The sequence below is a fragment of the Cetorhinus maximus genome, chromosome 6 (genome assembly GCF_964194155.1).
Source record: "Cetorhinus maximus chromosome 6, sCetMax3.hap1.1, whole genome shotgun sequence".
In the NCBI taxonomy this organism is placed as follows: domain Eukaryota; kingdom Metazoa; phylum Chordata; class Chondrichthyes; order Lamniformes; family Cetorhinidae; genus Cetorhinus; species Cetorhinus maximus.
Window position 1 is genome coordinate 156,210,600 of NC_135884.1, and position 16,649 is coordinate 156,227,248.

Genomic DNA, 16,649 nt, shown 5'->3' on the forward strand with positions numbered 1-16,649 from the left:
ACTGTACCCCAGTGTTATACAGTGATAGACCCATCCCCACCAGTACAGTACCCCAGTGTTGTACAGTGACAGACCTGTCTCCACCAGTACTGTACCCCAGTGTTATACAGTGACAGACCTGTTCCCGCCAGTACTGTACCCCAGTGTTATACAGTGACAGACCCGACCCCACTAGTACTGTACCCCAGTGTTATACAGTGACAGACTGTCCCCACCAGTGCTGTACCCCAATGTTATACAGTGACAGACCCGTCCCCACTAATACTGTACAATAGTGTTATACAGTGACAGACTGTCCCCACCAGTACTGTACCCCAATGTTATACAGTGACAGACCCGTCCCCACTAGTACTGTACAATAGTGTTATACAGTGACAGACTGTCCCCACCAGTACTGTACCCCAATGTTATACAGTGACAGACCTGTCCCCACCAGTACTGTACCCCAATGTTATACAGTGACAGACCTGTCCCCACCAGTACTGTACACCAGTGTTATACTGTGACAGACCCGTCCCCACTAGTACTGTACAATAGTGTTATAGAGTGACAGACCCGTCCCCACCAGTACTGTACCTCAGTGCTATGCTCAAAATGCTCCCTCCATACATGGCCTGAGTTTGGATGGAGTGAATCTAGAAAGGAACTTGGGTTTTTTTCACAATTGAAGTAGACATGCTGGAATTTTCACTTTAATTGTTGCACTTAACTGAACTCTCAATGACATTACAAGAATTTCCACAGGGTCCATTACTCATGAGAACTTTGAAGCAACTTTAAGTGACGAGACAGTATTTAATGTGAAGTTATGTGTCTGCACAGTACTCTGCCTTCTTGGTAGAAATGTACATTGGACAATTTTGTAAATTTTAGCATCAAAAAGGGGAAATACTTGAATCACAGCACAAGAAGTTGGGAATCCAATGACAGGACAGAGCTCAAAAACAACACCCCCACCAATTCCACAGACAGCACATCATTGAACTTACAATCAGAATTGCTGTTTGGAGGAACGGTTCACTGCAGGAGATGTTTTGGTCCCTGGTGTCATAATAACACATTTTAATCTCTTTATCCTTCTGACACAAACCTCCGCAAAATGCCATTTGAATTTTGGTATGATGTTCGATTTACAGATTTACCAGCTGCATCCCAAAAATTCAATCCAGCCAGAGAACGAGTAGAGGGAAAAAAGACAGTAAAGAGAGTCCAAATGCTGGTGGGCGGTGACAATGTAAATTCAATTCCAGTGGGGGGGAGAGAAATGGGGGACAGAGAGAGAGATAGAGCGACAGGGGGAGAGAAAGAGAGAGAGACGAGGGAGAGAGAGAGAGATGGAGAGAGAGAGAGATGGAGAGAGAGAGAGATGGAGAGAGAAAGAGGGAGAGGGGGGGAGGGGGAGAGAGAGGGGGGTGAGGGGGGAGGGGGAGAGAAAGCAAGGGGGGAGAGAGAGTGAGGGGGGGGGGGAGTGAGAGCGAGGTAGGGGAGAAAGAGAGAGAGAGAGGGGAAAAGAGAGGGGGGGGAGAGAGAAAGAGAAAGGGGGGGAGAGAGAGAGGGTGGCGAAAGACAGGGCGAGAGAAAGGGAGTGAGAGAGAATGGGACAGGCAATGCTCATTGGGGAGCCGGTGCAAAAACACGATGGGTGGAATGGTCTCCGTCTGCGCTGTTAAGATTCTGTGAGAGAAAGGGAGACAGGAAAGAGACAGGCATATACACACAGGTGAGAAAAACAGTAGAGAGACAGATGAAGAGACATAAGCAGAAGAGAAAGAGAGAGGCACAATGCAACAGATAGATGGACTAAGGAGAAAAAGACACAGACAAAAGATTGAGAAAAACAGAAAGTGAAAGGCAGAGGCGATGGCGTAATTGTATTGTCACTAGACTGGTAACCCAGAGACCCGGGGTAATGCTCTGGGGAACCAAGTTCGAATCCCACCACGGCAGATGGTAGAATTTGAATTCAGTAAAAATCTGGAATTAAATATCTGATGATGATCATTAAACCATTGTAGTCCTGGTTCACTAATGTCCTTTAGAGAAGGAAATCTGCCAACCTTACCTGGTCTGGCCTACATGTGAGACTCCAGTCCCACAGCAATGTGCTTGAATCTTAAATGCCCTCTGAACAAGAGCAATAAGTGCTGACCTAGCCAGCGACGCTCTCATCCCATGAACGAATAAAAAAAAACAACTGAATAATCCATCCCACTGCAGACAGTATCTGGCCAAACCTGCCTGTTAAAAGGGACTAAAATATCTCATTACAGTGAAAAGTTATCTGGAACTTTGCAATCCTAGAATCACCATCACCTCGACATTTTGATCAATCCTCCAAATATTTCCTAGATATCTCATGACAAAGCTGAAACCAAAATGCGATCTGCAGCGGTGAACAAGTTAGGAATCATACTGCTGCGTATTCACAGGGTTCACTGGCACTGTTCAGGAATAACTGTTCGGCTGTATAAATAGGACATCTCAAAGTCTCATCTACATTTGGTGCCATGTATTAAGCCATACAATGGCTATATGTTTTAAATAATAGTGTGGACACAACAAATGTCAGGTGATTGTAAATGCAACTGGTCTTCCAACTGGGGACTCTGCTGAATCCAGCACATATCTCACATATAATGCATTACATTCAAAAGCAGCTTCATGATATGTGGTTCCCCCTTTTTATATGGTTGTTTGAAGAAGGAAACAACTGTTTTAAAAAAATACTGTAGCAATAAAAATATTGGAGAGGTTTCACCATTTAAAATGTCTCTGTGCAGATGAAGAGATTTCTCAGCAGTTGAGCAGAACCTGGTCGTCACTCCTGTGGTCTGACTGTCAGAAGGGAGTCTGGAAAGAAGGGTCTGGCGATGGGGTCTCGGCACAGAAGTGTTTGTGACGAGGCACTGACAGGGAGCAAGGTCTTTCAGTCACAGTTTCTGGGCAACTGGAGCATTGACTCCTGCACGCAGGAGGAGCCGAGGTCAAACTCTGCTGTCTTGGGTCTCGGTGATGGTCAGACTCTGATGACTGGTTAGCCTGGTTTCTCTCGAGCACTGTTATACTCACCATCACAGAGCTCTGGACCCTGCTGCTACTGGGCCTCATAGACAGGGCGCGAGGGCCTGGGCGAAAACGCTGTCGACGGCTGCTGATTCTCCACTCCGGACTGCCTGACAGTGGGTCACGGTTACAGACGTCTCTGGCACAGCTGTCTCCTGATGACCGTCTAAGAGGGAAGTCAAAGCCAGTGATGCATGTCTCCTCAGAACTTGAAGAGCGTAGTAGGCAAGGTGTCTGCAGCTCCGTCTGACTGTCTGTGCTGGGGGACGAGGACACTTTTGGCACCGAGTTTTCGAAGGCCACGGTTGACAAGCCATCTGTTGTTGCCCCTGGGGTCTCGCCAACCTGCCGATCGGTCTCTGTGTCAGTGTCTGATTCAGGCTCTTCTCGAGGTTGCACATAGCTCCGACTGCTCTCCTGTTGTTGGCAGCTCCGCACCATCTCACTCCGGCCCAGATGGGAGGATGAGGCAGTCGAGGCAGAGGTCGGGGTGAGCAAGGGGATAAGCCCCCAGCCCCTAGGTCTCTGGAAGAACCTGCTCCAAATCCTACTGAGGCGTCCACGGGAAGACATCCTGCGTGTGGCATGGCGACGAATTTGGCGTCTCATAGCTGTGCGAATGTTCTGCAGGACAGAGGCCTGGAAACAGAGGAAAAATGTTTTTCAAAGACTGGTTTGGCATCATTAACTGGCACTGAACACCGGGGCAGATTCCAGAATGTATAACAGGGTAGGCCCACTTCTTTCCTTCGACTCAATGAGTCGCAATGGGGGACAGTTACACAGGCCCCACCTCAACCAAGCAGCCAGGCTCCACACAGAAACTCAGTCTTTCAGTTGACACGTTAAACCTCTTGGGTCCCATGGCACTATTTGATGAAGGGCGGGGGGGGTTCTTCCCAGTGTCTTCATCAATATTTATCCCTCAACCAACTTCACTAAAAACGAATGCCTGGTCACTATGACAATGGTGTATGTAACTCTAAAGGATATGGCAGACAACTGGTTTACCCATCCACTGGCAGATCTGGCTGGAACCCTTAAAACACTCCCATCTACTAAAACTGCTCATTATTCCAGGATCTTCCTGAAATGCAAAGCTATCCCCAGCTTATTTTCTCGCCTACAGACCAACTTCTTAAACCCCTCTCCCCACTACTCTCATCTCCAACAAGTGCAAGAAGCTCATGGCCTTCTTTGCCACTAAGATTGAGACAATCTAATTAGCTGCCTCTGCCATGTCCCTCCCTTCCACTAGCCCTGAGCGCCAAACTTCCTTTAATGTTCCCCTGCCCTAGCCTGAACTTGGATCTCTCTATCTCCCCTCAAGCTCCTCTTGGCCTTGAGACCCACCTTCTGTTCCTTCGATCCTATTCCCACTCAAATGCTGACCACCCAGCTTCTGGTCCCCAAGTTGGCTGATACTGTTAATGGTTCTTTAGCTTCAGGTGTTGCTGTCTGCTTTAAATCTGCATTCATCACCCCTCTCCTCAAAAAAAGCAGCCCTTGGCCTCTCCATTCTTGAAAATTATCATCCCATCTCCCTTTTCCTCTCCAAAGTCCTTGAACATGTTGACACCTCCCAAATCCATTCCCATCTTTCCCGGAATTGCATGCTTGAATCCCTCAAATCAGGTTCCTGCCCCTGCCACAGTACTGAAACAGCTCTTATTAAAGTCACAAATGACATCTTATGTGACTGCGACAAAGGTAAGCTTTCCCTCCTCATCCTTTTCGAACTGTCTGACGCCTTTGACATGGTTAAGCACACCACCCTCCTCCAACACCTCGCCACTATAATCCAGTTGGTGTGGGAATGCACTCACTTGGTTCCATTCTTATCTATCTAATCAAAGCCAGAGAATCACTTGTAATGGCTTCTCTTCCTGCTCCCGCACCATTACCCCTGGTGACTCCCAAGGATCAATCCTTGGTTTCCTCCTATGACCCATCTATATGCAACCCCTTGGCAACACCACCGAAGGCAGAATGTTTATTTTCACACGTACACTGACGAGACCCAGCTCTACTTCACTGCCACCTCTCTCAACTCCTCCACTATTGCTAAATTATCAGTCTGCTGATCCAATGTCCAGTACTGAGCAGGCAGAAATTTCCTCCAATTAAATACTGCAAGTTTCAATGAGATCACCTCTCATTCTTCTAAACTCTAGAAAATACAGGCCTAGTCTTCTCAATTTTACCTCATAGGACAATCCTGCCATCCCAGGAATCAGTCTGGTGAACCTTTGATGCACTCCCTCTAAGGCAAGTATATCATTCCTTAGGCAAGGGGACCAAAACTATATGCAATACTCCTAGGCTCTACACAATTGCAGCAAGACATCTTTACTCCTGTACTCAATTCCTCTTGCAAGAAAGGCCAACATCCATTTGCCTTCCTAATTGTTGGTGCATTGGCATGTTAACTTGCAGTGACTTATGAGCAAGGGCACCCAAGTCCCTTTGAACATCAACACTTCCCAATCTCTCCCCATTTAACAAAATGCTCTGCATTTCTGTTTTTCCACCAAAGTGGTAACTTCACATTTTTCCACATTAAATTCCATCTGCCATACTCTTGGCCACTCATTTAACCTGTCTAAATCCCCTTGAAGCCTTTTTTGCATCCTCCTCACAACCCCATCTAGTTTTATGTCATCAGCAAACTTGGAAATATTACACTTGGTCACCACATCCAAATCATTGATATCGATTGTGAAGAGCTGGGGCCCAAGGACTGATCCTTGCGGTGCCCCACTAGTCACAGCCCATTAACCTGAGAATGATTCATTTATACCTACTCTCTGTTTTCTGGCCATTAACCAATTCTCAATCCATGCCAGTATATTACTCCCAATCTCACTGTGCTCTCGGGAATACAAATGCAAATCCACTGCTTCCTCCTTGTCTGCTCTGCTAATTACATCCTCAAAAAACTAACAGGCTTATCAAACATGATTTCCCTTTCATAAATCCATACTGACTCTGCCCAATCTCACCATTATTTTCTAAGTGTCACATCCTTTATAATAGATTCTAGCATTTTCCCTACAATTGATGTCAGGCTGACAGGTCTGTACATCCCTGTTTTCTCTCTCCCTTCTTTCTTAAATAGTGGGGTTGCAGTTGTAACCTTGTAATCTTCAGGAAACCTTCCAGAATCTAAAGAATTTTGGAAGATGATCACCAATGCATCCATTATCTCTACAGCCACCTCTTTCATCACTCTGGGATACAAATCATCAGATCCAGGGGATTTATCAACTTTCAGTCCCATTAATTTCTCTAGTGCGACTTTTTTACGAATAATAATTTCTTTCAGTTCCACATTCTCGTTAGTCCCTTGGTTCTCCAGTATTTCAGGGAGGTTTCTTGTATCTTCCTCCATGAAGACAGACACAAAGTATTTGTTTAGTTTCTCTGCCATTTCCTTATTCCCCATTATAAATTCTCCTGTCTCTGCTTCTTCTGGGCCCACATTTGTCTTTGTTAATCTTTTCCTTTTTACATACCCATATAAGCTATTACTGTTTACTGCTTAAGTTTCTCGCTAGTTTACTTCATATTCTATTTTTTCTTTGTCAGTTTCTTGGTCCTCCTTTGCTGAATTCTAAAATGCTCCCTCAGGATTACTACTTTTTTGGCAACTTTATAAGCCTCTTTTAGTATCTTTTGAAGTACAGTTACTGTGGTAGGAACCATGGCAACCAATTTGTGCACAGCAAGCTCCCACAAACATCAAAGTGATAATGACCAGATAATCTGTATTTGTGATGTTGATTGAGGGATAAATATTAGCCAAGGCACTGGGGGAAACTCCCTGGATCTTCTCTGAAATAGTGCTGTGGGTTCTTTTACACCCACCTGAGCAGGCAGAAGTGACCTCAGTTTAATGTATCATCTGAATGATAGCACATCGACAGTCCGGCTCTCCCTCAGTACTGCACTAGAGTGCCAGCCTTGATTTTTATGCTCAAATCCTGGAGTGGGACTTGAACATGGAACTTGTGACTCAAAGGCGAGAGTGCTACCAACTGAATCACAACAGAGTTTAGTGAACCAGGTTGGTTTTTAAGACAATCCAATAATTTCACGTGAGCTCTGAAGAAGTCATATGGACTCAAAACGCTAACTCTGTTTCCCTCTCCACAGATGCTGCCAGATCTGAGTTTTACCAGCACTTTTTGTTTTTATTTCAGATTTCCAGCATCCGCAGTATTTTGCTTTTACCAATAATTTCATGGTTACTTTTATTTAAAGCAGCTTTTTATTCCCAGATCTTTTTTTAAACTGGTGTGGAATTTAAACTCTCTTCTCTTTCCAGTTTAACACCCCACGCACTGGGCCACAATGGTGTGTTTTCTAGGAGCTGGCTCAGGGCGGTACTGATGGGAGTCCACTCATTCTCTTATCTTGACATTGAGCAGAGTTGAAGGTTGGTGAACAGGGCAAAAAAATAAATCATAAGAAAAAAGAACATGAAGCTATCACCTTTCTCAACTCAAATTCCATCTGTTAGTATGAACTGTTTAATTATTTGGAATGATATGGATCAAGTTTTTTTACATTATTTTTATTCAGTCATGGGATATAAGCATTGATGGTGTTAAGCTGCCTTCTTGAACCGTTACAGTCCATGTGGTGTAGGTGCTGTTAGGGAGGGAGTTCCAGGATTTTGACCCAGTGACAGTGAAGGAACGGCCGATATATTTCTAAGTCAGGATGGTGAGTGGCTTGGAGGGGAACTTGCAAGTAATGGTGTTCATGTGTCTGCTGCCCTTGTCCTTCTAGGTGGTAGCGATCGTGGGTTTGGAAGGTGCTGTAAAAGGGCCCTTGGTGAGTTCCTGCAGTGCATCTTGCAGATGGTACACACTGCTGCTACTGTGCGTCAGTGGTGGAGGGAGTGAATGTTTTAAGTTGGCGTGCAGGATGCCAAACAAGGGGCTTGCTTTGTCCTGGATAATATGGAACTTCATGAAAACAGAAAATGTGGGAATTAGAGGACAGGCCTGTGTGTAAAAGAGCAGGTACGTGTGTTAGCACACAGTGAGTTTTATGGTTCCAGCACCATTATGCTTTTACTTTAGAAATCAGGGATTTAAAATCTTTTGAAGACCAGGAGTGAAAAAGAGTTCTGACAGACCCCACAGAACCAATCAACACGAGATCATTCGGCCCATCATGCTTGTAAGAGCTCTTTCGAAGAGCCATCCTATTAGTCCCACTGTCCTATTCTTTCTCCATGGCCCTGACAAATTTGCCCCTTCAAGTATTTCATCAATTCCCTTTCAAAGCTTCTTATTGAATTCACTACCACCACCCTTTCAGACAGCACATTCTAGATCACATGTAAAAAACATTTCACCTCATCTGACTCTGGGGTCATTTGTCAATGAGCAGAAATGACAACAGACGGGAAGCCGCAGAACAACTCAGAAGGTCTACCTGAGCGGGGTTGTAGACAGGGAAGTCATCGACAGGTGGGATGAGCCCCTGGGCAATCAGCTGGCCGTAAGATGGGGGAGCCTCACGCTGCACAAAGTCTGCCTCCAGTCGCGTCATAGGGGTGTCAAAAGCTCTAAAACAAAAAGGAAAGCTGATCTGTAAAAGGAATAGTTGTGGTTAAGTTAATATAATTTCAAAAAAATCTAACTCGGTTCCACATAATCAGACTGACACACTAGCACAGTACTGAGGGTTGGAACCAGAGGGGAGCGCGGCACTGAGGGAGGGCCGGAATCAAGGGGAGCCCCGCACTATCAGAGGGCCGGAACTGAGGAAGTGGCGCCCTGTCAGAGAGTCAGCACTGAGAGAGCGTCGCACTGTCAGAGTCAGCACTGAGGGAGCATCGCACTGTCAGAGAGTCAGCACTGAGAGAGCGTCGCACTGTCAGAGAGTCAGCACTGAGAGAGCGTCACACTGTCAGAGAGTCAGCACTGAGAGAGCGTCGCACTGTCAGAGAGTCAGCACTGAGAGAGCGTCGCACTGTCAGAGAGTCAGCACTGGGACAGCGTCGCACTGTCAGAGAGTCAGCACTGAGAGAGCGTCGCACTGTCAGAGAGTCAGCACTGAGAGAGCGTCGCACTGTCAGAGAGTCAGCACTGGGAGAGCGTCGCACTGTCAGAGAGTCAGCACTGAGAGAGCGTCGCACTGTCAGAGAGTCAGCACTGAGAGAGCGTCACACTGTCAGACAGTCAGCACTGAGAGAGCGTCACACTGTCAGAGAGTCAGCACTGAGAGAGTGTCGCACTGTCAGAGAGTCAGCACTGAGAGAGCGTCTCACTGTCAGAGAATCAGCACTGAGAGAGCATCGCACTGTCAGAAGTCAGCACTGAGAGAGCGCCGCACTGTCGGGGGGTCAGTACTGAGGGGGCGCCGCACTGTCAGAGGGTCAGTACTGAGGGAGTGCTGCACTGTCAGAGGGTCAGTACTGAGGGAGTGCAGCACTGTCAGAGGGTTAGTCTTGAAGGAGCGCCGCACTGTCAGAGGGTCAGTACTGAGGGAGCGCCGCACTGTCGGAGGGTTAGCACTGAGGGAGCACCGCACTATCGGAGGGTCAGTACTGAGGGAGTGCTGCACTCTCAGAGAGTCAGCGCTGAGGGTGAGCCGCACTGTCGGATGGTCAGTGCTATGGGAGCGCCGCACTGTCGGAGGGTCAGTACTGAGGGAGCACCGCACTGTCGGAGGGTCAGTACTGAGGGAGTGCCACACTGTCAGAGGGTCAGTACTTAGAGAGTGCCGCACTGTCAGAGGGCCAGTACTGAGGGAGTGCCACACTGTCAGAGGGTCAGTATTGAAGGAGCCCCGTGCTGTCAAGGGGTCAGTCTTGAAGGAGTGCTGCACTGTCGGAGGGTCAGTACTGAGGGAGCACCGCACTGTCGGAGGGTCAGTACTGTGGGGGCGCCGCACTGTCAGAGGGTCAGTACTGAGGGAGTGCTGCACTGTCAGAGAGTCAGTCTTGAAGGAGCGCCGCACTGTCGGAGGGTTAGCACTGAGGGAGCACCACACTATCGGAGGGTCAGTACTGAGGGAGTGCTGCACTCTCGGAGGGTCAGTACTGAGGGAGCGCCGCACTGTCAGAGGGTCAGTACCTTAGGAGCGCCGCACTGTCGGAGGGTCAGTACTGAGGGAGCACCGCACTGTCGGAGGGTCAGCACTGAGGAAGCACCGCACTGTCAGAGGGTCAGTACTGAGGGGGTACCACACTGTCAGAGGGTCAGTACTTAGAGAGTGCCGCACTGTCAGAGGGCCAGTACTGAGGGAGTGCCACACTGTCAGAGGGTCAGTATTGAAGGAGCCCCGTGCTGTCAGGGGCTCAGTCTTGAAGGAGTGCTGCACTGTCGGAGGGTCAGCCCTGAGGGAGTGTTGCATTGTCGGAGAGTCAGCACTGAGGGAGCACCGCACTGTCGGAGGGTAAGCCCTGAGGGAGCACCGCACTGTCGGAGGGTCAGCCCTGAGGGAGCACCACATTGTTGGAGGGTCAGCACTGGGGGAGCACCGCACTGTCGGAGCGTCAGCACTTCAAATGAGACAAGAAACCAAGGTCCCTCAGCCTTCCCAATAAGGGCTCCCTTGTTCTGATCTGCCTTCTCTCCTACAGATGAATATTTTTCATGAACATTCTTTTTACAAAACTTTGTTCAATTGATGGTTAATTAAACCTAACTGCATGTGTGACTAGGATGGAAATGCGCGGACTCCAAGCTGCTCTGGTTACAGTACCTGTATTCGCGAGTTCGGAGGGAGTACAGTTTAAACGCACACCCCAAGGCAATAACAAGCAGCAGGCCACATATCAGGCTCCCAATCAGGGCGGCTGTGATCACTTTCCTCGGCACCACCACCAGGCAGTTCTGTTCGTCGCTGCCATCCTGGCAATCCTCCTGGCCATCACAACGCCATTGCTCAAAGATGCAGATCTTGGTGCCGCAGTGGAAGTTCCCCGGCTGGCAGGAGAAGCAGTTTTTCTCGTCAGAGCCATCGGGGCAGTTCTTCTGGTTGTTGCAGCGGTCCGCCAGTGGGTAGCACATGCCGCTAGTACCCCCACACGGGTACTCATCCTTTTGGCAGGCAGCGCAGTTCTCCTCATCCTTGCCATTCGGACAGTGCCACCAGCCATCGCAGCGCTCAGTGTCGGCGAAGCAGCCCCCGTCATTACCGCACGCACGCTCCTGTGGAAGGCAGTAGCCCTTCACCTGATAGGTGGCATTAAACCCATGACCCGTGCTGCCAGGGTCAGTGTGGTAAGAAACAGTGATCTGACCGCGCGAGGATTCAATGGTGACAGTGTGCCGGTTGTTACGGAAGGAGAGTGTCTGGAGCAGCCTGCCCCGCTCCTCGCCAGCCCCATCATAGACGTGCACCTTGTCGTTGTAACCCAGCTGTAGGTTCAGCTGCAGCACAATGTGCCTGCTGTCCTGTGTGTCCACCACCCACATACAGTCCAGCTCCACCCTGTCTCGCACAGAACGAAAGTAGTCAGGTGAAGCAAAGGAACCGTAGAAGTTCTCCAGTCTCTTGCCGCAGCTGGTATCAGGGCAGTTTTCCTCATCAGTACCCTTGTCACAGTCCATGCTGCCATCACACTGAACTTTCATCGGGAGGCACTGGGGGGCATCCTCGACCAGGCAATGGAATGTTCTAGCTGGACATAGGCTTGTAAGGGGCATGGTCGGAGGGACTTGGCACTCCTGCTCATCAGAGTTATCCCCACATTCATCCATCTTGTTACACCTCCAGGCACGCAGGATACATTTCCCGTTCCCGCACAGAAACTCATCCGACTTGCAGCTGCTCTGAGCCAGTCTCCCTGTGTGAACAGGAAAAGAATCAGTACTTCATGCTCTGGGGGCACACTGAATGTGCAGCACGGAATCAGGCCATTCAGCCTTGTGTGTTTATCTAGCTTCGTCCAAGATGCACCAATGCTATTCACTTCAACCTCTCCTTCCACATTCTAACCATTCTCTCTGGGTAAAGAAGTTTCTGTTAAATTACATATTTAATTATTAATGAACACCTTATATTTATAGCTCCTGGTTCTGGCCTTGCCCACAAGGGGAAACTTTTTCTCTACATCGACCCCATCAAACCTTTCCATCATCTTAAAGATTTCTATCAGGTTACCCCTCAGTCTGTTCCTTTCTGGAGAAAGGAGCCCCAGTCTGATTGACATCAATTCTGGTGTCATTCTAGTTTTGTTTTTACACCTTCTCCAATGCCTCTTACCCTTTTTATAATATGGAGACCAGAATTGTGCCCAGTTTTTTTTTCCTGAAGTACCCCATTCACTATAATACTGTACTCCCCAGGAAACAAATGCAGCTTCTCCCACAGCATTTTGGGGTTAGCTGATATCAACCAGGTCTACATTCAGGGTGCAACGATTCAGCCTCAATGCCACTGAGTTGGTGATGGGTGAGGTGGGGGGAAAGTGAATGTTCCCACTCATGCCAACACCCTTCTGATGACCCTTTCCTGCGAAGTACACTTGTGCAGTATTGGGTGAGGACACACAGGAGTCGACTGCTAAATCTTTATAAAACACTGGTCACGCTCTAGCTGGAATACAATATCCAATTTTCAGCTTCACATTTCAGGAAGGATGTTAAGCTCTTAGAAAGAATGCAGAGGTTTAAAAAAAGACTTGCGTTTATATAGTGCTTTTCATGACCATCGGGTGTCTCAAAGTGTTTTACAGCCAATAAAGTATTTTTTGAAGTGCAGTCACTGTTGTAATGTAGAAAACAGAGTAGCCAATATGTGCACAGCAGGTTCTCATAAACAGAAATGTGATAACGGCCAGATAATCTGTTTTTGTGATGTTGTTTGAGGGATAAATATTGGCCAGCACACTGGCTCTGCTCTTCAGAATAGTGCCATGGATCTTATACATTCACCTAGAATCACAGAATCTTTACAGTGCAGAAGGAGCCCATTCAGCCCATCGAGTCTGTGCTGGCTCTCTGAAAGAGCACTCCAGCTAGTCTCACTCCCCTGACTTATATCTGTAACCTTGTACATTCTCTCTTTTCAGGTAGCAATCCAATTCCCTTTTGAATACCTCAATCGAACCTGCCTCCATCACCCTCTCAGGAAGTATGTTCCAGCCTTCAACCACCCTCTGGGAAAAAAAGATTTTCCTCACCTCACTTTTACTCCTTTCACCAATTATTTTTAATCTGTGCCCTCTAGTTCTTGATGCTCTTGAGTGGGAACAGTTTCTCATTATTTACCCTGTTCATAACCCTCAGGATCTTGAATGCCTCTATCAAGTCTTCTCTTAGCCTTTTTTTCTCCAAGGAAAACAGTCCCAACCTCTCCAATCTATCCTCATAGCTATCCCAAGAATGCAGATGGGGCCTCGGTTTAATGTCTCATCTGAAAGATGACACCTCCAACACTGCAGCGCTCCCTCTGTACTGCACTGGGGTATCAGTCTAGGTTTGTATACTCAAACTCTGGAATGGGACTTGAACCTGGAACCCTGTGACTCAGAGGCAAGAGTGCTACCAACTGAGTCACGGATTGACACTAGAATTTACTAGAATGGTATTAGGCAAGAGGGACTTCAGTTCTATGGAGAGACAGGAGAAACTGGGATTGATCTCCTTAGAACAGAATAGTTTAGAGGGATATTAGAGATTTTCAAAATAATAAAGGGCTTTGATGGAGTAAACAGGACAAACTGTTTCAAGTGGCAAAAGGATCAGTATCCAGAGAATGCAGATTTAAGATAAAAGAACCAGAGGCGACATGAGGAAATGTGTTTTTACAGATTAACTGGGATCTGCAGTGCACTGCCTGAAAGTCCAGTAGATTCAATGGTAACCTTCCAAAGGAAAGTGCATAAATATTTGAAGGGAACAAATTTGCAGGGCTATGGGGAAAGAGCAGGGGAGAGTGAGACTAATTGACTTCTTCCCAAGAGTTGACAGTCTCTTTCTGAGCTGTATGATTGCGAAAGCTCCCACAGTTAAACATTTCATCAGCTTATTGAGGGGTTGTCACTTGGACAAGGTTTCTAAGGGAGGTTTGTAAATCTGGAGCCAGGCACAGGGGGAGGCTGTACCTTATAGAAAGAAAGGGAGAATACTAGGAGGGGAATAAAATGCAACTTACACCTGCAATCACCCTCTCCACCACCTCCACCTCCACCCTCCCAAAGACCCCCCGACACCCCCACCACCCACACCCTCCCAACCATCCACACCCAGCCACCCCTACCCTCCCAAAGAACCCCACAAACCTCCTGTCTACACCCATCCACCCCCACTATCTCCACCATCCACCCTCCCAAAGACCCCCACACACCCCCCCACCCCCAGCCCCCACCATCCACACCCACCCCCACAATAGTACAAACAACAGTGGGGTAATTAGCAGCACCTCGGATATAAGACAATCGGAATCCACGAGAGCGCCCTGAGCTGGAGCGATCAGAATGGAAGAAGATCCAGGCGTGATCCCGGGCGGAGATGAAGGGTTGGGGGATGTATGAGCCACACATTCTGTACTCCTCTCGCTTTGGGGCTGGACCAACCATCAGCCAGTCTACCATACACTTGTGGGAATTCTCTAGGTCAAAATTCTGAAAGCTGGAAAATACAAAAGAGAAAAGTCACCCTGATTTGGATAAACCCCATGAGGGGACAGCTCCCACACTTCACCAGACATTCCCCACCTGTGATAACTCATTCCTAAAATGTAGGCATCATTGGCAAGGCTGGCACTTGCTGCCCTTCCAAACAGTTACTCCACTGGTGATGAGTCCTCTCCTGAATCACTACAGTCCATGCGGTGATTTATTGCTATGCTTTGTAGCTGTTTTGCTACAACTGAGTTTCACTGGGTCCGTTCAGAGGGCAGCTAAGAGTCAACCACATTGCTGTGCATCTGGAGTCACACATAGGTCCAGACTAGGTAAAGACAGCAGGTGTTGTTTCCTAAAAGACATGAGGGCCCCAGTTGGGTTTTTACAACAATCCAACAGCTTCATGATCAGTTTTGAAGTGCCCATCCAATTTCCTATAGAAATCATTCATCATCTCCACTTCCACCGCCCTCAGAGGCAGCAAGTTCCAGGTCATTACCACTCGCTGCGTAAAAAGTTCTTCCTCACATCCCCCTGTTTCTCTTGCCCAAAACCTTAAATCTGCGGTCCCCCTAGTCCTTGTAGCATCAGCCAATGGGAACAGTTTTTCTTTGTCTACCTTATCCAAACCTGTCATCATCTTGTCCACCTCCATCAAATCTCCCCTCAATCTCCTTTGCTCCAAGGAGAACAACCCCAGCTTCTCCAACCTAACCTTGTAGTTAAAATCCCTCATCCCTGGAACCATTCTGGTAAATCTCCTCTGCCCCCTCTCAAGGACCCTCACATCCTTCCTAAAGTGTGGTGATTAGAACTGGATGAAATACTCTAGGTTGTGGCCTAACCAGAGCTTTCTAAAGGTTCAGCATAACTTCCCTGCTTTTGTACTCAATACCACGATTTATGAAGCCCAAGATCCTATAAGTTTTGCTGACCACTTTCTCAATATGTCCTGTCACTTTCAAAGATCTCCGCAAATCAACCTCCAGATCTCACTGTCCCTGTACACTCTTTAGAACTGCCATTGTCTATTGGCCTTCCCCTGTCCCATCTGCCAAACTACAACACCTCACACTTCTCTGCATTAAATTCCATGTGCCACTTGTCTGCCCATTCTGCTAACCTATCTATGTTCTGTTGCAGACAATTGACATCATCCTCATTGTCTGTCACCTTCTAAGTTTTGGCATCATCAGCAAATGTTGAAATTTTACTCTGCATTCCAATCTCTCTGGCAGTCCTTCCATCCTGCAAGACAATGGTTTTTGCTGTGGTAGTCAACTCTGTTAAGCATCACCTAGTGTGACTCAACAGCCTCAATCTGGCATGTCAGTCTCTGCCACATTTTTTGCAGAGAGACACAGTGCGCTGAGAAGGTGCATGATTCACTGCCCTCTGTTTTCTCTGGACCCTCTTCTTGGCCAGCTAAGCTTTTCGTTTGTGCTCACCTGTTCCAACGCCCTTCCAAACAGCCGGCCTCCAGATGTCACGGCCATCAGCAGCTGTCTCCCAGTTGTCAATGTCAGTGTCTGCCATCTTCATATCTCGCTTGCAGGTGTGCTTGTACTAAAGGTACGGGCACCCAAGAGGTTGTGGCCCAGTGGCCAGTTCACTGCACAGAAAGTCTTTCGGTATACGGCCGTCATCCATTTGATGAACATAGCGGAGCCAGCGCACAATAACACAAGGTAAAGGAGAAGTAGACCAAATAGCTTGTTGAGTCTGCTTCACCATTCAATATGATCTTGGGCTTCAACTCCATTTTCCTCCCCATATCCCTTAATTCTCTGAGAGACCAAAAGATCTGTCTATCCCAGCCTTAAATATATTCAACGATGGAGCATCCACAACTCTCTGGGGTAGAGAATTCCAAAGATTCACAGTCCTTTGAGTGAAGCAATTTCTCCTCATCTTAACCCTAAATCATTGGGCCCTTATCCTGAGACTATGCCTCTGTGTTTTAGATTCCCCGAGCAGTAGAAATAATCTC

General features: G+C 47.7%; 1 protein-coding gene across 2 annotated transcripts in view; it reads right to left on the reverse strand.

Annotated features, from left to right (window-relative positions):
* Positions 1 to 679: 679 nt before the first annotated feature.
* The window catches only part of lrp3 (low density lipoprotein receptor-related protein 3), a 52,400-nt gene continuing 36,430 nt past the window's right edge, over positions 680 to 16,649 (reverse strand). For both annotated transcript variants that reach the window (XM_078544700.1, XM_078544701.1), the window contains 4 exons: positions 14,455 to 14,663; positions 10,789 to 11,875; positions 8,512 to 8,644; positions 680 to 3,702 (listed from right to left, as the gene is read on the reverse strand). In XM_078544700.1, the coding sequence (XP_078400826.1) occupies positions 2,839 to 3,702; positions 8,512 to 8,644; positions 10,789 to 11,875; positions 14,455 to 14,663 (2,293 nt within the window). In that variant the 3' untranslated portion in view covers positions 680 to 2,838. The remainder of the gene's footprint in view (positions 3,703 to 8,511; positions 8,645 to 10,788; positions 11,876 to 14,454; positions 14,664 to 16,649) is intronic.